The 21,418-nt window shown below is 43.6% G+C and overlaps 1 protein-coding gene across 2 annotated transcripts in view; it reads left to right on the forward strand.

The window, feature by feature from the left end:
• MED13 (mediator complex subunit 13) overlaps positions 1 to 21,418 on the forward strand; it is a 132,002-nt gene that overhangs the window by 84,898 nt on the left and 25,686 nt on the right. Inside the window, exons 10-18 of one of the 2 annotated variants that reach the window (XM_055000966.1) lie at positions 2,788 to 2,995; positions 4,225 to 4,291; positions 5,541 to 5,668; positions 8,031 to 8,121; positions 8,925 to 9,139; positions 13,578 to 13,774; positions 15,907 to 16,820; positions 18,383 to 18,550; positions 20,616 to 20,839. In XM_055000966.1, coding sequence (XP_054856941.1) covers positions 2,788 to 2,995; positions 4,225 to 4,291; positions 5,541 to 5,668; positions 8,031 to 8,121; positions 8,925 to 9,139; positions 13,578 to 13,774; positions 15,907 to 16,820; positions 18,383 to 18,550; positions 20,616 to 20,839 — 2,212 coding nt within the window. The remainder of the gene's footprint in view (positions 1 to 2,787; positions 2,996 to 4,224; positions 4,292 to 5,540; positions 5,669 to 8,030; positions 8,122 to 8,924; positions 9,140 to 13,577; positions 13,775 to 15,906; positions 16,821 to 18,382; positions 18,551 to 20,615; positions 20,840 to 21,418) is intronic. The other variant, XM_055000965.1, reaches the window with a different exon arrangement.

Here is a 21,418-nt window from a genome sequence, read left to right on the forward strand (position 1 = left end):
GCACTCTAGACCCATCCCCTCAACCCTGTGCATTAAACTAGGGTTCTGTGGCAAAAATTACGAGAATGTTGAGGAAAAGTAGAAGGTAGCGAGCTTGAAAATCACTAATATAAGGTGCTGCATAGGAGTTCATGGGGCTATCACTCGAATGCACAGTTGCAGGCAGTCTCTCAACTGTCCAGGGAACCCATCTCGTACAGGAACTGAGCAAGGAAGTCTCTGTGGCCTGAGGTGATGGGTGGAAGGGTGTGTCACTTGAAAAATGTGGCACGCAGAGCTGTTTTCAGGTTACTTAAGGCTTGGAAAGGAATACTTTCCAGGTAGGTTCTGTTGTCAAGGATTGTATATTTGCAACTGCAGTCAGGATTTAAAGCACCATTGTTTCTTCTCATTCTCCATTCCTGAGTTTGAGGTTACTTATCTTTATAAGAATTAGTTCTTGCAGAGGTGATAAACATTTTTTTTGGCGGGGGGGGGGGCGGAAAAGCGAGTGGGAGCTTGCAGTGCAGAACTTTCCTCCAAGGGGATGGGAGAGACCCTTTGTATAGAAAACTAGCATGTCATGGAAAAGTCCTTGTCCATCATCTTTGTGCATTGAAATTCAGTCCAGCCAGGCATTTCTTGAATTCCTTAGTCAGGATCACATTACAGCTGACATATGCATTTACTACCAATAGATCTGGAATATGTATTCTATCCTTGAAAACACCACTGATGTGCTGCAGTGATTGTAATAAAAAATAAAAATCAAGACAGCCACAGACGACTGAAACTAGTCTGTCCTACGTTTAGAACACAAATATATCTCAGTGCAATCCTTTTAGAGACAAAACCAGCAGCCTTGTTTACCATTTGTTGCGGATAAAAATTGCCTTCAGGCCTAGAAAATTTACATAAAATGATTCAGCGAGGCCACAAATGACTAACATAAGTGAAGTGTGGGCAGGTAGACAGGCTAGCAAGTAAACAAAACTGGATGATGGCATTTTTAAAAATTTATTTGCTACTTTTATATCCTAACTTTCTCCCCGATCTGTTATAGAACTGCTGCTGGGTAGAGAAGGGACAAATTCTAAACTACCCACTTTTGTTTTAAATTTTATAGTTTCTGATGTTTTTTGAATTAAATGTTTTAGTGCTAGATTACAGTAGAAAACTGTGGCCTGTATCCTGTCAGGTGCTTATCAAATCCTGTGTATCCAAGGAGCAATACAGGGGTTATGCCCCCCCCCCCCAGTAACCTCCGTGCCTGCACCCACGCTCTCACATAGCAAATTATCTTTGAAACAGAGACCTTTCAGAAACTGTTTGTGAATGTGACTTGGTGGGGTCTGCTATTCAAAGACCCAAGTTTAAAACCCCACAAGGTAGTTCCAAGTCTTCGTAGTTACCTAAGATGACTCTTTGGCTCTTGTGTCATATATGCCTCCTGCATATCTGCCATGAATGTATGTTATATCTGACTCTGGTCTCTGAGAGTATGGGAAGTTCTTTATTGCTGTAATGCCAGTAGGTTATCTTGCAAGCGTTTACTTTCTCTTTCTCGCTCAACTGAGCCAGTGTCCTTGAATGCCAGTTGAAACTGGCTCGGGATGTAGCCTTCTTGAGAACTGAAGATAAGTTCATCTTTCTCACTGTCTAGTCTAAAAAAATGTCTCACACTGCCTCACCCCCCCCCCCAAGCTAACGGTCCTTCCCCCCAAAGGGGGGCCCTATCTACAACAGTTCTGCCAATTTCACTGTCTGAGCACCTTGTACTGAATGGATCTCTAATAAAGTTACTTCAGCTGGAACACCTGTGTGTTAACTGTGGAGAACTTGGGGATTTAACTGCCAGGGACTGACATCTTGGTTTGCTGGGACTTTTGAGTCAGCTTTCATGTGCAGTCACATTGGAGGTTGTGAGTCACTTTTATTTGTTTATTAAAGTATATATACCTTGCCTTTCCCATTGCTCAAGTACAGATGTACAGTATGTGTTGAACAGCTTATCAGCTCGGTGAAGGCAGGTGCACATGCAAGAGAACAAATATTGTCTTCAAAAGGCCTAATTATATGATTCTAGAAAGAGAGACCAACACCAGCTCTTGTTACAATAATTGGGCCTGTAAATAAAGGGTCACTGTTTTGACTGAGAGACTGCTATCCTCCTGGACAAAGCTTATGAGAAATGAAACAAGAAACATTTTGTTGCTTACAATTCTTGTGGAACTTTAATGGGAATATATGGCCGAAATATGTCATGCCTGTTTTCATGGTTGAGGTTGAAAGTTTGAAACCAGGGAGACCTGGGTTCAGATCCCAGCTCAGTCAAGAAACTCAACTAGGTGACCTTGTGCCAGTAGCACACTCTCAACCTAATCTGTGCAGAGCTGTCATCATGATAAAATGAGCTCTAGCTGACTTTACCACCACACTTTTATCCACCCCCCTTCCTTCAGGAAGCTCAGAGTGCCGTCCAGAGTTCTTCCATTTTATTGAAACAACCACCCTATGATGTAGGTGAAACTGAGATTAACTGGTCCACTCCAAGGTCACCCAGGGAGCGTCATGCTTGAGTGGGGGTTTAATCCCAGTCCTAATCTGATACTGACTGCTATATCTCGTTGGTTCACTGGATAACCCCCCCCCCCCCTACATATCCTACCCTGAGCTTATTGGAGAAAAGATGGAACATAAGTGCGGGGGGGAAATGCTTAACCGACTGGAAGGGTTTTTCATTTCACGTTCTTGCTCAGAGGGTCTTGGGTGAGCCATTTGTAACCACGTCCTTTCTCTTCCTTGCAGATTAATGGTGCAATGCAGGAAGCCCCTAAAGGTCTCTGAAGACCTGGTGCAGCAGTATCAGAGTAAGAATCAGTATCTAGCAGCAATAGCAGCAGACCAGGAGCCAGAAATGGATCCATATGCATTTGTGGACGGCGATGAAGAGTTCCCTTTTCCTGACAAAAAAGAGAGGCAGAACAGTGAGCGAGAAGCTGGGAAAAAGCATAAGGTGAGTGAACAGATAAAGTTTTGTAAGCTAGTAAAAGCCTGGGCTCAGAAGCATTCTGGAATAGTTTCCACAGGGAATGTGCAGAGACGGCAACCCCCAAGATTGATACAAATAGTAGTGTGTATCCAGGGAGTGCTGGGCTTGTGTTTTCTCAAGCAGCAGCTCTCACTGCCACATGGTAGCCCGCTTTTGAAACTCAGGAAGAGGATTGTGAGAAGGTTGTGAATATGCCCCAGGGTCTGTAATCTCATTGGGCATGCCCAGGCCCTTAGCCACACCCTGAGCAGTTCCGTGTCCCGGCCATGAAAAGCTTTGCTTACGAACTTAAAAATCCATGCAGATTTTTAAGAGTTTGTGGACAGGGCATACGTTACTCACAGATCTCAATCCTGCTCCTGCATATTCCCCTGAAATATTTGCATGTGTTTTTCCTGTTCCAGTGTAATGTTTTTCCACATGGGATTCCTCTACGGGAATCATGAGGCCCTTCTGTGTCATGAGGCCCAGGCAGTCTCGTTACTGAAGATGCAGTGACTCATTGGGGCTGAAACCACTGCAGTTGGAAATGTTAGGGCATGGAAATGTATTTATTAAAAAAACCCACATTCAGTATTCAGGTAGTAAGTGTGTTCGGGAAGCAAGAAAATCCTTAAAATACTCAAATCGTAGCCGTGTTGGCGCTGTAGCTCAGAAGCAGAGTACAAGCTTTGCATTGCACAGGGCTCCAGATTCAGTCAGTGGCATCCTCAAGGAAGAACATAGCCAAGATCACTAAATAGAAGGCTTTGACTGCAAATGCTACTAATACCACTTACTGGGTCAGCAGTCTGATGGGAGAATTTTGTAGGTTAGATATGACCCCCCAGTCTCTATCCTCCTTCTGCTGAAGGGTGTGTGTGTGGGTGTGAGAGGGAGGGGGAGGAGGGGGAGGGGGAGGGGAGGGGGAGGAGCGGGGGGTTACCCCCACTGCAAGTGTGTTAAACTAGTTGTACAGGTTTCCCTAAAAGTTCCAATATACGTGGTGGCATATATTTCAGTAGGGAAGCAGCTGCAGTTCAGTAGCAGAGCACCTGTTTTTCATGCAGAAGGTTGCAGGTTCTATCTCTGGCGTCTCCAGTTAAAAGAATCTCTGGTATCAGGTCTGGGAAAGGATCTCTGGACAGGGATCCTTATAAACTCATGTACAGGGGATAAGTGTTCACACATGTGGCCTGCTGCTCTTTTTGCAGACTGAAGATGGGACACCTGGTGTTGGAGAGGATGCAATGTCACTTTTTAGTCCTTCTGTCAAACAAGGTACAATTTCTGGATTTTTAAAAAAGAAATGCATGTTAGTAGTGTATTCTAAAAATCTTGTTAGAATTCATGTCAATGAAAAGTTGACTCTTAAATTCTAAAACAGTAACATTTGATTTCAAAAGAGGAAACTTTACAAGAATGAGGGGAATAGTTAAAAGGAAGCTGAGAGGGGAACACAGGGAAGTCAAATCCCTAGATGTTTGAAACCTATTCAAAACTACATTCATTGAAGCACAGATAGAAAGCATTCCCAGGTTAGAAAAGGTACTGCCAAGAATGCCTGCGTGGTTAATTACTCAAGTTAAGGAAGCCATAAAAAACAAAAGGGCTTCCTTTAAAAGGTCTGTCTTGCTAAAGGAAGATTGGATGATGGCAGAGAAGCTAAATGAATTCTTTGCATCTGTGTTCACTGTGGAAAGTGTGGGATATATACTAATAGGGTCTGAACGTGATGAGACTGAGCAAGGGAGAGACCTGGGAGCCCTAATGAAAGTGTCCGTCCAGCGTGCCGCAACAGCGGAAAAGGTAAACTCTGTCCTGGGGGTTATTTGGAAAGGGATTGCAAATAAAACGGCCCATATTGTAATACCCCTGCATAGATCGATGGTGCATCCTCATTTGGAATACTGTGTGGCATGGGGTTCTGGTCACCGTTTCTCAAAAAGGACATTGCAGAGCTGGAAAAAGTACAGAAGAGGGCAACCAAGCTGATGGGGGGATTAGAGCGCCTTTGCTCTGAGGAAAAGCGGAAGGATCTGAGATTTTTCTGGGTGAAAACGATGGGCAGTAGATTTAGGATGGACCAAAGGAAATACTACTTTTCTCAATGGGTAATTAAAATACGGAATTTGCTGCCAGAGAACATACTGATGGCCACAGTCATCGCTTTAAAATGGGTTTAGTCAGATTCTTGGAGGATAGTATTATCGGAGCGACTAGCCATTTTGAATAGTGGGAACCTCCACATTCAGAGGCAGTAAACTTCTGAATAACATTGCTAGGAGGCAACGTTGCAGGAAGGCCTCAGCCTCTATGCCATGTTGTTGGTTCTCCAGAGCAACTGACTGACTACTCTGTGAGACAGGATGCTGGACTAGATGGACCACTGGTCTGATACATCAGGGCACTTTTTATGTTGTTACGAGTTTCTTCAGCTATAGGACCTAATGATTGAATTAGATCAGTAGGCAAACGGACTGTAGTTTGAGAAGCATCCAAGACTGAGCCTCTGATCTTCTTCCTTTAGTAGCAGATGCCCAGCGCGTTCCTCCTCACAATCGCACAGCGTCAACCAGCTTGTTTCATGAGAACGACCTCGTTGTCTCATTCACCGACCTCGACAATATCTTCAATTCCGATGAAGATGAGCTCACAGTAAGTGGCTTGCTGAGATTTGCTTTGTAGCTTTATTGGTCAAGGAATATCATGGGCAGCACCCTGTAATTATGAGGAAAATAGCGCCATCTGTCATGCTTCTATGTCATGTTGAACAGCCCTCCGAATGAACCGTGTTTCTTAAAGTAATCTTCGTCTTGGTGCTACTGTTGCTTGTGGTGCACCATGATCTTGACCATTTTCCTCCCTTGGCATCATGGAGTCTGGATGATGGTTAGCAGACCTTTAGTGTAGAGGGTTTTTCTCCCAGTGCTAAGGGTTGAATTAGGCATCCCTGAGCCCTCTTCTGGCCCTGTAATGGTTTATTGTTGAATACTTTATTCTGACAAGTCCTTAACATCAGTGACACCTAGATCTGAAGCAGAGATTGTGAAATCGGGTTCCAGTTGTCCACAGTCCAATTTTAAAAAAATTGGACTGTGGGGTGTCAGTTGGTAGTAGGGGTGTGCATGGCAAAAACATTCGGTTTTCTCACTTCGGAATCTCCGAAGCAGGAAAAAGAATAGGAAATAAGTGATTTCTGAAGTGGCCAGCTGCTTTGGAAATTGCTTTTTATACCGCTTCAGTATGCCCTGTAAAGATTCGGAGCACACTGAAGCTTCCCACTCTGCAGCTTTCATCTGATGGGAGGGGGATCCTCCTCCCCCTCACATCGGGTGGAGTAAGAGAGGCGGAGTGGTAGGATTAAACCTGCTTCCCCACCTCTCAGGTGCTCATTTCACCTGAAGCAAGAGGGATGAGGGAATTCCTTGCCCCACTTGCATCAAGTGAAGGAAGGGCAGCGGGGCGGTAGATTTAAACCTGCTGCCCTTCCGTTCCTGTGCTCACTTCACCCGAAGCTAGAGGAATGAGGGAATCCCCTGCCCCTCTTGCATCAAGTGAAGCAAGGATGGCAGGGTAGTAGGTTTAAACCTGCCACCCCGCCGCTCCTGCGCTGTCTTCACCCGGAGTAAGAGGGACAAAGGAAGGAAGGGCAACAGGGTGGTAGGTTTAAACCACCAGCTGTGCCAGGTGTTTGACAGCAGCCAGCTGGCTGCAATGCAAACACCCTGTGCAGCTCTTTTCAGCCATGGGAGGGGGAGGAGAGGGGGCCCCTCCTTCCGCTTGCATTGGCTGGAAAGAGCAGCCAGCTATGGGGCATTTGACAGGAACCAGCTGGCTGTGATGCAGATGCCTCTGCCACTCATTCCAGCTGGCAAGCGGCGGCAGAGGGGCCCTTTAAACCCCCCTCCCTTGCTTCAGCTGACTGGCAGGCTCCTTCAGTCAGCTGAAGCAGGGGCACTGGGTTTAAACACCCAAAGCTTTCTGAAACAACCTGAATTGTTTCGGAAAGCTTTGCTTCGGCATTTCCGAATTGGGGTCGGCATGCTGGCCCTGATCCAGAAATCTGAAATATTTCTGTATCAGGTCAAATTCGGGTATTTTCCCCAAATCTGAAACCTGAATTGCACGTCCCTAGTTGGTAGCGTTTGCTCCCATTTCAGCCCAGGACATTTAAGGTAAGTTAATGCAAGAATTGATTATTGCTTGCTGACCTGAATTTGTGCCATTGCACAAACAGCATCTGCGTCACAGAGTTGACTTCTCCTCAAAGAATATAGCTTCCAAGGAAGCAGTTTGTGCAATGTCTCTCAGTCAAGAGTCACGAAGCAGCAAATGTGCATTGTGTGAGCTGGCCCTTGCGTCATGCCTTCATTTTTATCAGCTTGCTCGGTTTGGTCTTTGCATCCAAAGGGAATATTTGTTCTGATGATCCGTTGCTTAGGTGCTGCATTCCTCAGAGCCATCTTGAACAGCCTTTTTTGCCTTTTAATAATAAGAACAGTGCTTTTGGTGGCTAGTTATTTGTTTCTTCTGTGTACAACATTTTTTGTCCAGATTAACGACAGCTGAAATATTAATGTATTTCTAACTCCACATTTTTAAAAGTGCAATTAATTCAAGCCTAAATCACGAGTCTAGATTTGGAGTAGGCTTAATATTTGTTTGTTAGGTGGAGTGCTTGCTGTAATGCGGATGTGTGTTTTATTTTTATCTTTGTGTATGTTGCTTAACAGAAGTGACTCTGTGTATGCCTTACAATGACTGGGATCCATAAAGTTTCTTTAGGCACATCGAAGGGGTTGTTTTGAACAGCAGGTGCAAACAACCCCACCACCCCTTGAGATATCACAAACTAGTTTGAAATTCCTGTTTTCTATGTGGCTTGCATTTCATAGCTTGTGAAAGAATTGCTAATTTATGAAGCTGCTTAAAATGTTTACTATGGATAAAACCTATCAGTGGAGGTGCTTACATTTCTTCTTCTCTCCTCCCTTCTTGCTTCGCTTCACCTCTCTAGCCTGGGGCTAAAAGAACACTGAATGGAGCAGATGACAAAGCCAACTGCAAAGAGTCAAAAGCAGGCAACTTGGACCCCTTGTCATGCATAAGTAAGCTCCCCCCTTCCTTTCATGGCATTACTTATACAACTTTATCGTGTGAACAGTTTCATCATAGCAATTTGTGCAAAGCCAGGAAAAGTCTGAGCAGGTAATTCATGTCGTGACTTGGAATAGGCAAAGATATCTATAAAATGCCTTATGGTAAACTGATATAGTATGTGAACATGTGCAGTAGGTAATGGATATTAATTTGTTATGAAGTTCAGTCCCAGGGAGAGAAACTGTCCCACTGGCTTCTGCTGACTGGGAGTGGTCCATACCCACTCGGATTGGGTCGAACCTTCATTTGTGCTAGCATAGGAGTTGTGTAGGAGGCCTGTTGCTGTCCCTTGGTCTTCTGTCCCCTCTGAGTAAACTGTTTTTTGTTTTCCTGTCTCCCACAGAACGCATGCCTATGGGAGAGAGTATTTAGTGTAGCATCTTCGTCTTTAAGATGCCAGGCAGTTTCTTGTTTTTATTTTGCACGAGTAGGCTGAGTCACGTTGGTGTTTCTATGCTGTGATTTGGGGGGGGGGGGGTAGTGGAGTGGGAACTATTTATGAAATAGAAGCATTGCTGGTATAGTTTGGAATGCAGAGAACGTTTGAATGGATCCTTGCAGGGCTTCTGAACGGTATCCAGGCTCTGGTTTTTGGTGATGTTCTGGAGAAGTGACATTCCACAGTTGTGGGCAGACCTGCCAAAAAACCTCTTTGCAACGTACATGACCTGTTTGATGTATGTTTTAATACTGGGACGGCGGACACAGGGTGGTTCTGTTGTGTTGAAACAATTTTTAACATCTACAACAGGCACGGCCGATCTTCATAAAATGTATCCTACACCACCATCCTTGGAGCAGCATATTATGGGGTTTTCTCCTATGAACATGAACAGTAAGGAATATGGCAGCATGGACACAACACCCGGAGGGACTGTCCTAGAAGGAAATGGTGCTACCTCTGGAGTTCAGTTCAGGATTGAGGTGGATGAGGGATTCTGTAGTCCCAAACCTTTGGAAATAAAGGTATGTGATCTCATTTCAGTGTTGCTATTACTGACTTTCTTAAACCAAAAACCAAGTTTTTTTGGTTTAATGTTACTCTGTGCATAGCTGATGTTGTTTGGGGCTTATCAGGTATTAAAGGGCAGAGTTCAGCTCTACAGAGGCAAAGAAAATACATTTCTTTTCCACATGTTGCCTAGCAGGGGAATTTAGTAGAGTAGGGGCAAGTATGCACAAGTGACATAATCAAATCAAATCAAATTTATTAATACGGTTATAGACCAGCACAAGTCTTGTGAGAATTCCCAACCAACTCAACAAATAAGGTTAAAATTGATTGTCACATATTATAATTTAAGACTATTTTTTAATAGAATAGTGAATAAAATTGTTAAAATTCTACAAAATATACAGGTAAAACTTAAGCCACCAATTTCTGGCAAATCTTGTAGGCTGCTGCGCAGAACTTTGTGGTATATGCTGTCACCAGTGAACTTTCATCTACAAGTAGCATTGTTACATAGGCCGTGTCTGCTTTACTAGGAAACCTACTTAATAAGGGGAGGGTAAACTTAGAACAAACTTCTTGATACCAGGAACAAAGAAGTAAAATGTGTTCCATAGTTTCAATCTCCCCTGAACCACAAAGGCATAGCCTGTCTATCTTGGGGATCTCTTTGTATGCTTGAGTGTGTTTCTAGCCACCCTTCCTCTTCATAAAGTGTATACAGGAGCCTTCCCTCAGTCTAAGGAGCCTTCCTGGAAGGCACGTGGTTCTTGCTCTAATGGAAGAGCCACTTAAATTGTAGGAAGGTTTCCTTAAGCTGAAGGAAGGTTTCAGGCTTGGCTCACTGGAGTGGAAGGATGAAAGTAGCATCTGCGCTGCTGTTTCACAGGATAAGATGTCATTTGGTACCATTTTGACAGAAGCCTTTTCTGCCCACCTTGATTTGTTGCCACCAGCTTCTAAAAAAGTACGTTAGCTCCATGGAAGAAGGATTTCCCTTCTGGTTGCCAGCATTAAATTCCACCACCAACTGTGTTGTACATTCCTACTTACCAATATAATGCTTTTTAAAAAATCAGTATTGGATGTTCAGTTTGCACTTTGGCCTAGTCTAAGAGCTAACTTGTACCAGGATCCTTTCAGGCACTTCAGAGTAGGGGTGTGCGGTTTGGGATTCCGATTTGGGATAAACATCCAAATCAGGCCCAATTCGGAAAGTTTTGGATGTCTTGAATCAGCCCCAACATTGTGGGGCCGATTCGGAAAGCTTGGGGCCAAGTGAGAGCAGCCCGCAGCACCTTTCTGGCTGTTTGCATTTGCTTCCCACTCTTGTTTACCAGAGGGGAAGGGGGAGGAGGAGTGAGTGACTCACTACCTCCTCCTTCCCCCTCCCATCTGGTAAAAAAGGCGGAAAGTGCTGCTTGCTTTCAAACTTCCTGCCCCGCCGCTTTTTCCCCCCATGGGAGAGGGAGGAGGTTCTCTCTTCCCTCTCCCATGGGGGGAGAAAACGGTGGGGCGGGGCGTTTGAAAGCCACCCTTTTCGTGCTGCTTACAAGCGACAAGAAAAGGGTGGCTTTCAAACACCCCACTGCTTGCTTTACCCCATGGGAGGGGGAGCCTCCCCCCTCCCATCAGGGAAAAAGTGGCCTGGCAGGAAGTTTAAAGCAACACTTTTCTTGCCACTTGCAAGCGGCAAGAAAAGTGTTGCTATGAGCTTCGGTGTGCTCATAAAGATTCCCGAGCATACTGAAAGCGATTTAAACACCTGAATCCTGAAACGGCTTGCTGCTTTGGAATTCGGGTTATTCTGAATTGTTTTCCCACTTCATCTAAACCCAAAGCAGGAAACCTAAATATTTTTCGGGTGCACATCCCTCCTTCAGAGGGACAGTTGCCATGGAAGCTTAATCCATGAAAAATTATGGGAATTCAGATGTTTGTGTAGAGTGCCCATGATGATGCATGTTAGGTTGTGTGTGTAGTGGGGGAGTAGTGGTTCATGTGGCTGCTTGACCACTACCTTGGGGTGATGGAAGCATGTGAACTAGTTAGGTGGGGGAAAGCCAAGTTAAGATTCAGGGGAAACTATGGAGTAAGTTGTTTTGATCATTCTGTTGCTTGGCATAGCTATGCGTATAAAATGGCAAAAGAAAAGTAATGCTTTGCCAATCATCCATAGATGGTATCGCCTGAGTCTTCCACAACTGTGCATAACACATTCTGGCCGCCGTGATCATATAAAACACCATAACTCTGTCCATTTTATCAAAATCTTCTAGGTTCATACATAATAACAGCAATTCTGGGGTTTTATTTATATTCCTTCGTAAAATATCTGACATAACTTTTACTATATCCCCCCAGAACTGCTTAGCCTTATCACAAGTCCACCATATATGATAGAATGAACCTTCATGCTGTTTACATTTCCAACATTTATCAGACATCTGGCTATTACCATTGGCCAACTTCTTTGGTGTTAAATACCATCTATACAACATTTTATATACATTTTCACGCACAGTGGTACATGCTAAAATTTTAACTACATTTTTCCATACCTTTTCCCAAGCTTCCATTGAAATTTCCCTATTACAGTTTATTGCCCATTTGACCATCTGAACTTTAACAACCTCCTCCTCCGTAAACCATTTCAGTAATATCTTATATATTTTAGAGATTATTTTGAAAGTTTTGAATATGGCAGAAATGGACAAATTAACAAGGAAATTGAAAGAACAAGAAGAATTGAATTATACATTAAGCTGGGAAAAATTCAAGAAATATGTGGAGAAAAAGTGGGACATGAAGGGGAAACTGTGGTCTTTGGAGAATTAAAGGGGAGATAGAAACTTACTTAAGGTCAAAAAGGGGTATATTTCATTGTATTTTATTGGATTAGTATGGAGTTATAGTGTTATAGTAATAGGTATTTAAGGAATAGTATGTTACACATATATATGTATCTTTTTTAGTTAGTATATTTAGTAGTACTTATTATATACTTACATAATTTTTATATTTTTAATTAAGATAAGTAATATAGTAAGTGTAGATAGTTAAGATAAGTAAAGAGATTTGATTAGTATGCATAATATAGATATACATTATAGACTTTAAGAATTTATATGATACACTTTTTAGATTAAGTTGGGTATGGAAAACTGCTGGGCGTCACTAGAAAAGGGGGGGGAAAGAATGGGGAAATTGTTATGGGGTAGATAATGTTAATGATTTCTGCGTACGTTTGTGAACCCATCCAATAATTTTTTTTTTAAAAAGAAAAGTAATGCTTTGCATTCCAAAACATTCTGAGCTACAGAATTGTTGATGCCTTCCATTTGCTATACTTGTGCGGAAAAGGTCCAACAAAGATAGGATCTTGGCTGAGATTCTGAACGTGCCTCCTCTTCTAAAGGGTTTTGCTGTCACAACGATCCATTGTGTCACAGTGCCCTTGATTTGGTTTGACATTTTTCAGTTGTGATTATGCTGAAAACGGCACCCATAGAATTATACAAAAACACACCATAATCAACAATAAAAAACAGTGCCCCTAACTCCCACATTGTTTCAAGCAACTTGAAAACAATTTAGTGTATCAAATACCAAGAGAGGTCAAGAGAACAAATAAGTATGGTCTCCTTCCAGATCCAGACCAAGATGGTCAGCCAGAACAGTGAAGACGAGCCCTGCTCTGAATGCCTGGTTGAGACTGGGCCAGAACCCATGTTGTCTGGATGACTTGCCCATAGAAAGGCAAACTAGATTCAGGCTTATAGCTGTGAAAATCAGTCTGACCTTTTGAGATCTTTTTCAGCTGGCAACTCCTTTTTGCATTGGTCAGCCCTGGTCCTGTCCTCCAGTAACATATTTACTATGGCTATTAAAACCAAAATTGGCTAAGTGGCTTTTTAAAGCTGTATTTGGCATGATTAATTGGACAAATGCTGGGCCTCTGATCTGCAGTTCCACCTTCCTTGGTAGCATCAGTTAAAATTCACCTAATAAAACCAAACAAGCAAATACATCCAGACATTCCTAATCTATACGAATTTTGGATTCCCGGCTGGGAATGGATATGAGTGATTCCATCCATGAAATGTTAGCAAATCATTTAGTGAGAGTTCTCCAATGGGGTTCTCGGACAGAATCGTCCTTTTGCTACTTGGACAAGTGCTGTTCGACAGCGCAGAGGATGAAGTAGGGGTGGTGAAGAACCTCTTTTCTTTCATCACTGTCACAGCGTAGACTCATACTGGGCTTGGATTCAGCCAAAGTCTCTCCTGGATCTAGGCTCTGAAGCTTTATTTCTCCACACTCTGTGCACGAAGTAGACCGCTGACCTTTTCAACGGTAGAAATGGCCAGACTGGAACTTCCACTAGATCCTTAATTTTTTTGGCTGTCTGCTTGAAGGTCTTCATGAATGCCTTTTCCTTTGCCTCTTTAGGACTACTCCTATGTTTATAAGCCTGGAAACAGCCAGGCTTTTGTTGGGTGTTCCATGTTTGCACCGCTGAAGACTCTTCCAAGCCAGTGTGTCCCTCCCGTCAAACTGCCAGAGGAGTGTATTTACCGCCAGAGCTGGGCTGTTGGAAAACTGGAGCTGCTTCCTCCAGGCCCTACAATGCCATTCATCAAAGAGGGGTATGTTGTGGGGGCAGGGCGGGGGGGAGTATATGAGAGAGCGACAGCAGAGGCTGGTTTTGTGTGTTGTCGTTTAAGGTGACAACATATCTATCTCTGCTGAAACATGGTGGCACAAGAGCACGCAATTCAGTGGGACTTTGGTAAGAGAAAGTCCTTGCAGATTGTGTTCAAACAGTTGGATTCCATGATCCATCAGCCAAAAGCATTGATGATCATGCAGCCTTCTCTCGTTTCCCTTACCCCAGCAATCCCTTCAGGCTTCAGGAAAGTTGATCAACAGAAACCAGGCAGACTAATAACCACATGGGGCAAGGAGGTTGGTTGAGGAAGAGGATGAAATCACTTTTCTGCTTCTTGCGTCATTGGAACTGATGCTTGTGGAAGAGGGGGCACCCCCCCTTTCCTCCACAATTCAGACCCCACAATTCATGGGTGTCCATGGAGGCCCCATTACCCTGGTAACCAACTTTCTTGGGATCTGAAGGGAATTCTGGGAGGAGGGAAATGTCGGAAGAATCCCTTTTCCTTGGGTGCACAGACTGAGATCTGGGCCATTTTCACACTACCAACCTGCTTCCGTGATGCTGCGAAACGTCGCTCAAAAAACGCGGAAGATAGCGTCTTCTCGCGAGAGTTTTGTGCGACGTCGCGCAAAACTGTCGTGAGAAGACGCTATCTTCCGCGTTTTTTGCGTGACGTTTCGCAACATCACGGAAGCAGGTTAGCAGTGTGAAAACAGCCCAGCTCAAACTTTTGGATCTAGGATTCCTGTGATTGAAATAGGCTTGAAGCTGTAGCAAGACACGCAAATTAAGAAGCACACTTTAAATAATTCATGTAGCTCTAAGTCATTCTCCTGTTAATGCAGTTGCTTTATTTCTCTTCCTTTGTTAAAAATAGCTGTTTGAACAGGTGTAAATTTTATTTGTCTCATGTAATGGTTTCTTAAAGGTGCTTAGTAGTATCAATTTAATTTTAATAAGCTGCAAAGCGTATTGGAAAATAAATACCATACCATTTGTGCTGTACTTCTGGCAGTATCATAGTTAGCACTGGGTGTGCACAGGTTGTCTTCAGTTTTGATTTCTGGGAGGGGGGGAAACCACAATTTATGCTTGAAATGGAATCTCTGGGAAATTAAGATAGCTGCACAGAATGTTCGGGAACCAATGTTACTGGTACTAAAAGGGAGCTTTTGGGTCTCTAGTAAATGCTCTATGAATTACTCCTTCCTTCTTCAAGCTTGTGTTTTTGCTGTGGTTCACCACTGACCCAATTCTCTGGCACTTTGGCCCCATTAAAAAAACTATCAGATAGGATTTACTTACTTGATGTGACCTCATTGAAGCTAAAGGAAGCTAACCGAGAGTGAAAGTATTGCTGTCAAGTGACAGTGTTGCATAGCCAAATCTGATTGGCTCTATGTTTCCCTTTTTACTAGGGGAAAAATTGAAACAAGAAAACAGTGCTGGAGCATTGGCCAAATGTGGGTGAGCTGTCTGAAGAAAGAGCCAACTGAATGCACACTACAGGTCCCCTGACTTGTTCCTGTTGTGTAGTGTGGCCTTTCAGACGCTGCTGAAAAAGCAGACTCTGTTACGGGGAACTTACGTACAGGAAAATCAGTCACAAAATCTCTGCCTCTGCTACTCTTTCTCACAATTAGATCATGTGCCGAATCAGGTCAAGGTCTGTCTAGCCCAGTGTTCTGTTTCTGAAAGGAGTCTGTCTGACTCCTCTGGATGCTCACAAGCAGGGCCTGGAATTGATGACCTTCCCTGCCTTGTTGCCCCTGGCATTTGGCATTTGTTCACTGTGTGGATTGCATGTTACAGAAATGTTCACAAATGTAAGAGACTTCAGACATGTCTCTTATAAATCATGGAAGGGTTTTGATCTCTTAATGGTATTTTTAAAGTGCAGTCTATTGACTGCAGTTGGTTCAGAAACACCTATAGTAAAGTCTGTTTCGAGTCCAGTAGCGTCTTGAAGACCAACTCTCTTTTGGGCAGTCCACTGCTTCTCTGGTTTGAACTCTTTGAGGTAATCTAAATAATGTGTCATTATATGATGATCTATAATGTTCCAGGTTGGAATAAAAATCTTCCTCTTTTTTTCCTTCCCTCAAGTGATGGAAGCACTTTTGATCAAGATTATGGCCCTGCCTACACTCCACAAACTCATACTCCCTTTGGAATGCCCCCCAGCAGTGCCCCACCCAGTAATAGTGGGCCAGGCATTCTCCCTTCGCCTTCCACCCCTCGTTTCCCAACTCCTCGAACTCCAAGGACGCCTCGGACTCCCCGAGGGGCTGGTGGCCCAGCCAGTGCTCAAGGTTCAGTCAAATATGAGAATTCGGACTTGTATTCACCAGCTTCAACGCCATCAACATGCAGACCGTTAAATTCTGTTGAGCCTGCCACTGTTCCTTCTATCCCCGAGGCCCACAGTCTCTACGTTAACCTAATTCTCTCAGAATCAGTGATGAATCTTTTCAAAGATTGCAATTTTGACAGCTGTTGCATCTGTGTCTGCAACATGAACATCAAAGGTGCTGACGTTGGAGTTTACATTCCAGATCCAACACAGGAGGCTCAGTACAGATGTGCCTGTGGTTTCAGTGCAGTTATGAACAGGAAGTTTGGCAACAACTCTGGACTGTTTCTTGAGGATGAGCTGGATATCCTGGGCCGCAATACAGAATGCGGCAAAGAAGCTGAGAAGCGCTTCGAGGCTCTCCGAGCCAGTTCTGTTGAGCACAGCGCAGGGCTAAAGGAGGCCGACAGACTGCCGGATGAGCTGATACTGTTGCTGCAAGACCAGTGTACCAACCTGTTTTCACCGTTTGGGGCGGCAGATCAAGACCCTTTGCCCAAGGTTGGAGCAACCAGCAACTTGGTACGTGTTGAGGAAAAGGATTGTTACAATGACTGCTACCTTGCATTGGAACATGGGCGCCAGTTTATGGACAACATGTCTGGAGGAAAAGTGGACGAAGCGCTTGTGAAAAGCACTTGCTTGCATCATTGGTCAAAACGGAATGGTAAGCTTCTTTTCTTGCTATGAAATGTTTGTAACAACTTTCATTGAGGCTGCTTTAAGTCTCTTGCCATATATATATTTTTTTAAAAAAACCATGCTGGAGCTTTCCAGGTAGTCAGTCAGTTTTAACGCAGCTGGCAGGGACGATTGGCTTCTCTTGGCTAGCCTAATAACATCTAAATATCAGCAAACCCATTATTTTCTCTAGATGATCCAAATATTGGAATCTTTAGGAAAACCTATCGCTCTCCTGATAACTGAGGCCATCTATATGTTTTCTTTGGCATAAATCCTATTGCAGTTAAAGTCAGTTAAGGGCCCTTTGAGGGGAGAGATCTGAAGAGACGGTGTTGTGGCAGTAGGGAAGCCCCTAACGGCAAGACGGCAGAAACCAGGTCTGGTGCACAAGGAAGAACTTCTGGAATGATAGAAGTAGGGAAGGGTTTAGCTGTGTTTGCTTGAGGCCTTTCTTACATTATTTGCACTAAGCGTCTGAAGAGGTCTAAATAGGCTTTGAATTTAAAATTGGTTGCTCTCTGCATTGTACTTTTCTCACCTGTTGGTTGTTATGAAGCATTTGGGTTTAAAACAAGCAACTAGAAAGCTACATGTTAAATTCAGTGGGACTTCCTAGTAAGCCATGTGTAGGATTGTGCAATTGGTTTGCTTTATGTCTTATGGGATTAAAGGGATCTTACTCTGTGAATGTTTATTAGAACGTACGATCACAAATTAAAGGGATCAGGAAACTGTTTTATTATAAAGAAGGGGGGAAATAAAATATTCTGAATGATACCCTTGTCTTGAAGACTGAATTTTAAGATTTTGAGAGAAGAAAAAAAACCATATAATCACAAAAGTTTGGGGTTTTTTTCAGTTTGGTTGTCCAAGAAATTTAAATATTTTTAGTAAAGGTGTCCAATAGATTTAAGCATTTTCAGACTGCCTCTTTACTGGTTTAAAATTGATATATCAATTTTAATTTAAATTTGCATCTTACAAAGCCTTGTTGTAAGCAAAGGGATCTCCAAAAATAAGAAATATACCTTCTTAGAATTGTCCTCCTACTGATTAATTACTTAAAGCTTTTAGTTGATTAAGGCTGTAACCTGCCTCTTAAATAACCAAAGCTTGAGGCACCTTAAAGACTGTACAAATTTATTGCAGCAGACGCTTTTGTGAGCCAGAGATCACTTTGTTGCCTGAATGTACCGGTTTATGCACCTAAAAGAAAGGTTTATGCCTAAAGCTACGAACAGAAGGGTTAGAGTATGGAGTGTAGACCTGACAAAGACAGATCAAAAGACTCAGCTCTTGGGACAGAGTTCATCTGTGCTCTGCAGTGCCCTGCAATATTGAATTTCTATGTCCCGAAAACAGTGCTCAGTTTTTTTTATAGGAAGTTTTTTTTTCTTAATTGGAGAAAGTTACTCTCTTGGTACCCCAGTACTTCAGATGCTTGGAATTATAAGGCCCAGAAATTAGAAATTCATTATAGACCGGCATAACCTGTAACCAGGACGTTTTGTTGTGATTTCTTTGAATTAACTGTGGTGGTTTCAGTTGTAGATGTGAGCATGCAGTGTTCTCAGGACATCCTGCGCATGCTGCTGTCGCTCCAGCCTGTTCTTCAGGATGCGATTCAGAAAAAACGAACCGTTCGCTCTTGGGGTGTGCAGGGCCCTCTGACGTGGCAACAGTTTCACAAAATGGCTGGCCGAGGCTCTTATGGTAAACATAGTCCATGAAGCAGTACATTGTGTCTCCTGTAATATGTGAATTTTGTTTTTGGGTTTTGCTATATATGCTCAGTCGTGAAATCAAGAATGTTTCTGTTCTCTGTTCATTTCATCCTTCATTTTAAACTAGTCCATTTATCTAGCTGGAAGAGACAATTTAATGCGTAGAAAATACTTCTCTTTTGAGGAATAGCAGCAATGCAGAGCCGTTTACAGGTGTAGGTAGGTGCAGGTGGGAGGAGACGCTCAGCAAATGCTTTGAGGTTGCCCCCACCCTGCTAATTGCACTGCGTTTCCTCCCACTTGCCCATTCTTCAGGACCTTCTCCTCTCCTTGGCTCTTCAGTTCAGTAGCTCATTGCCACCAGCAACCTGCATGATCTCTCCTGTTTGCCCCACAGGCTGTCTACCTAGGTGGGCATTTATACAAATGGCTGGTGGCAATAAGAAGTAGCAGCCAATGCCCACCTTGGGCAGCGGAGAGGAGCTTGGGAAAGCAAGTGAGTGAGTGGCTGCAGCTGGTGGCGGCAGCAAAGAGAAGCAGCAGATGACATGGACCACCTTCTTTTTCCTAGATGGTAGATGGGAAGGGCAGGAGCTGCTGCCTAGGTGACAGCGCATCATGACGTCATGGTGGTGTAGCCTGAAGGGGCCTCTCCCTTTTGGCAGTAGTGAGAATAGTGCATTACATTTATCTGTAACTTCTTTAATTTCTGGTGCAGTTTTTGCACTATGGCTTTTTGGAGAACTGATTTTTCTTCCTTTTGGGGTTTGTAACTACCTGGTAGAGTTTCCATCATGGCATGTTCACTGACTGCTGGGAACAAGGAGGAGAAACTAGGAGTTCGGGCAGAAGGCTGCCCCAGCATGATACATTGTGCTCCCCAGTATGATATATCCAATCATATCAGCTCAGTTCAGATACTGTCAGGAATGTCCTACAGTCTCAAGTTTCTCTCCTCCCCTTGCAGCTGCCAATTCCCTCTTCCTCTTTTAGATATGTGAATATTATACTTCTCTGATGTTTGAATTGGGCAAAGTATGAATTGGCCTCAGGGGAATTTTGCTTCAAACCATGGTTTTCTGATTCTGGTTTGGGGGCCAGCAATAGTTACCCATTGTCATAATTTGCCTGATTTGTGTATTATGGAAAGTTATGAGTTAGGAAGAGGAGGAAGGAACTGAGTTAAATAAGCCATCTAGGATCCCTCTCCTTGACATTTCTTTTATTCTACTAAGTCCTATCTTTGATACTGTTTGTCTGACATGGGATGATAGGCTCAGATTTGGGAGGGGAACTTCTAGAGAGCCATCACGGCTGTTTTTCAGTGCAGCGTGGACTGTAAACATGTGTGGAAGTGTGTGCAACACATCACTCTCCTTGACACCCACTTGGATTAGAGACTCTGCATCCTACCCTTTGAAGTGTTGCCACGTTGTCATATCTTATTGGCTGTATGGCATTGTAATGTCTTCACAACTTAGGCGCTGTGGTTGGTTGGGATCGAAACCCCGTGAACAAGGATGGGTGGTTAAGGGGAGAAATGACACTAGAGCACAACCAACAAGCTGCCACAAATGTCAGCAAACTGGGACAGCAAAAACAAACATTGGAAGGTTATCAGGGGAATGTAGCCCCATGGAACCCCCCTCCCCCACCCCGATTTCATGCTGAAAATGTTCATTGGAAAATACTCAGTGCAGTGCTAGTTAAGACTTCCAGCTTCAGTGTTGTGCTGAATTACGTTACTGTCTTTAACGTTTCTGTAGCACTTAATTTCCCCCCCCCCCCAAAAAAAAAACTAGGATAGTAACAAGATAACTAGGATAGAATGAGTAGCCGGAGCATGTATTTTGTTGAGAGATAACAAGAAATTCTGCTGGTGCTTCCTTTCTCCATTTTGGGCAGTGGCATTTGGGGTGGCTATATCACTCTTAATGGCATCAGGAATGTAGTTCTAGTGTTTGGCAGTGGCTCTCCTTACACCCAAAAGAGATTGCATGGTAGCATTTCACTTCCACTCTGACTCATAAAAAACATACTCCTTTCTTGCCCAGGAACTGATGAATCTCCAGAACCACTGCCCATTCCAACGTTTCTATTGGGGTATGATTATGACTTCCTGGTGCTGTCCCCCTTTGCCTTACCATATTGGGAGAGGCTGATGTTGGAACCCTATGGATCTCAAAGAGATATTGCTTACGTTGTGGTGTGTCCGGAGAATGAAGCTCTGCTGAATGGAGCAAAAACCTTCTTTCGGGATCTGACAGCGATATACGAGGTGAGGAGTTTGAGAGAGACAGGTGTCTCCGAACGTTGCTCCAGGAATACAGGATTAGCCTTCCTAATTGTGGTTGCGTTGTCAGCTTTACATTCCAGTTGTGACATCTAAACTCCTCCATATCTTTATCTCAACAAAGCAACTAAGATAGATGGTAGACATAGATAAAGTATCTTGTTCAGCAAGACTTTTAGTTGCGTTGTAGTTCCTTTATCCTACAGACGCCATCAAGTGGTTAAATTAAGTACTACCCTCTTTCCGTGAAGGCTACAAATCTTGTAATCCTAGATTGCTGAACCTTCACATTCTCCCTGAGTGATACCTGGATTAGACAGCATCAGCCTCTCCTCCCTGCACTCAAAGAATCCTTAAAAGGTTAAGAAAAAGTGGCCATATATGTTTGAACTCTTTTTATTTCTAAGTCTGAAGTTTTATAGGAGGGCCACCTCGAAGGGAGGTGGTGAAGAAGTCTTCCCCACTATCCTCCATCAAGACTCCTCCCTCCCTCCCTCCCTCCAAGTGCTGCCTTAGCAAGACATGCGGCAAAGTGGTGAAACTAGGACCCGGGAAGCCAGGTTC

This window comes from Eublepharis macularius, chromosome 17 (assembly GCF_028583425.1).
Source record: "Eublepharis macularius isolate TG4126 chromosome 17, MPM_Emac_v1.0, whole genome shotgun sequence".
Classification (NCBI taxonomy): Eukaryota; Metazoa; Chordata; class Lepidosauria; order Squamata; family Eublepharidae; genus Eublepharis; species Eublepharis macularius.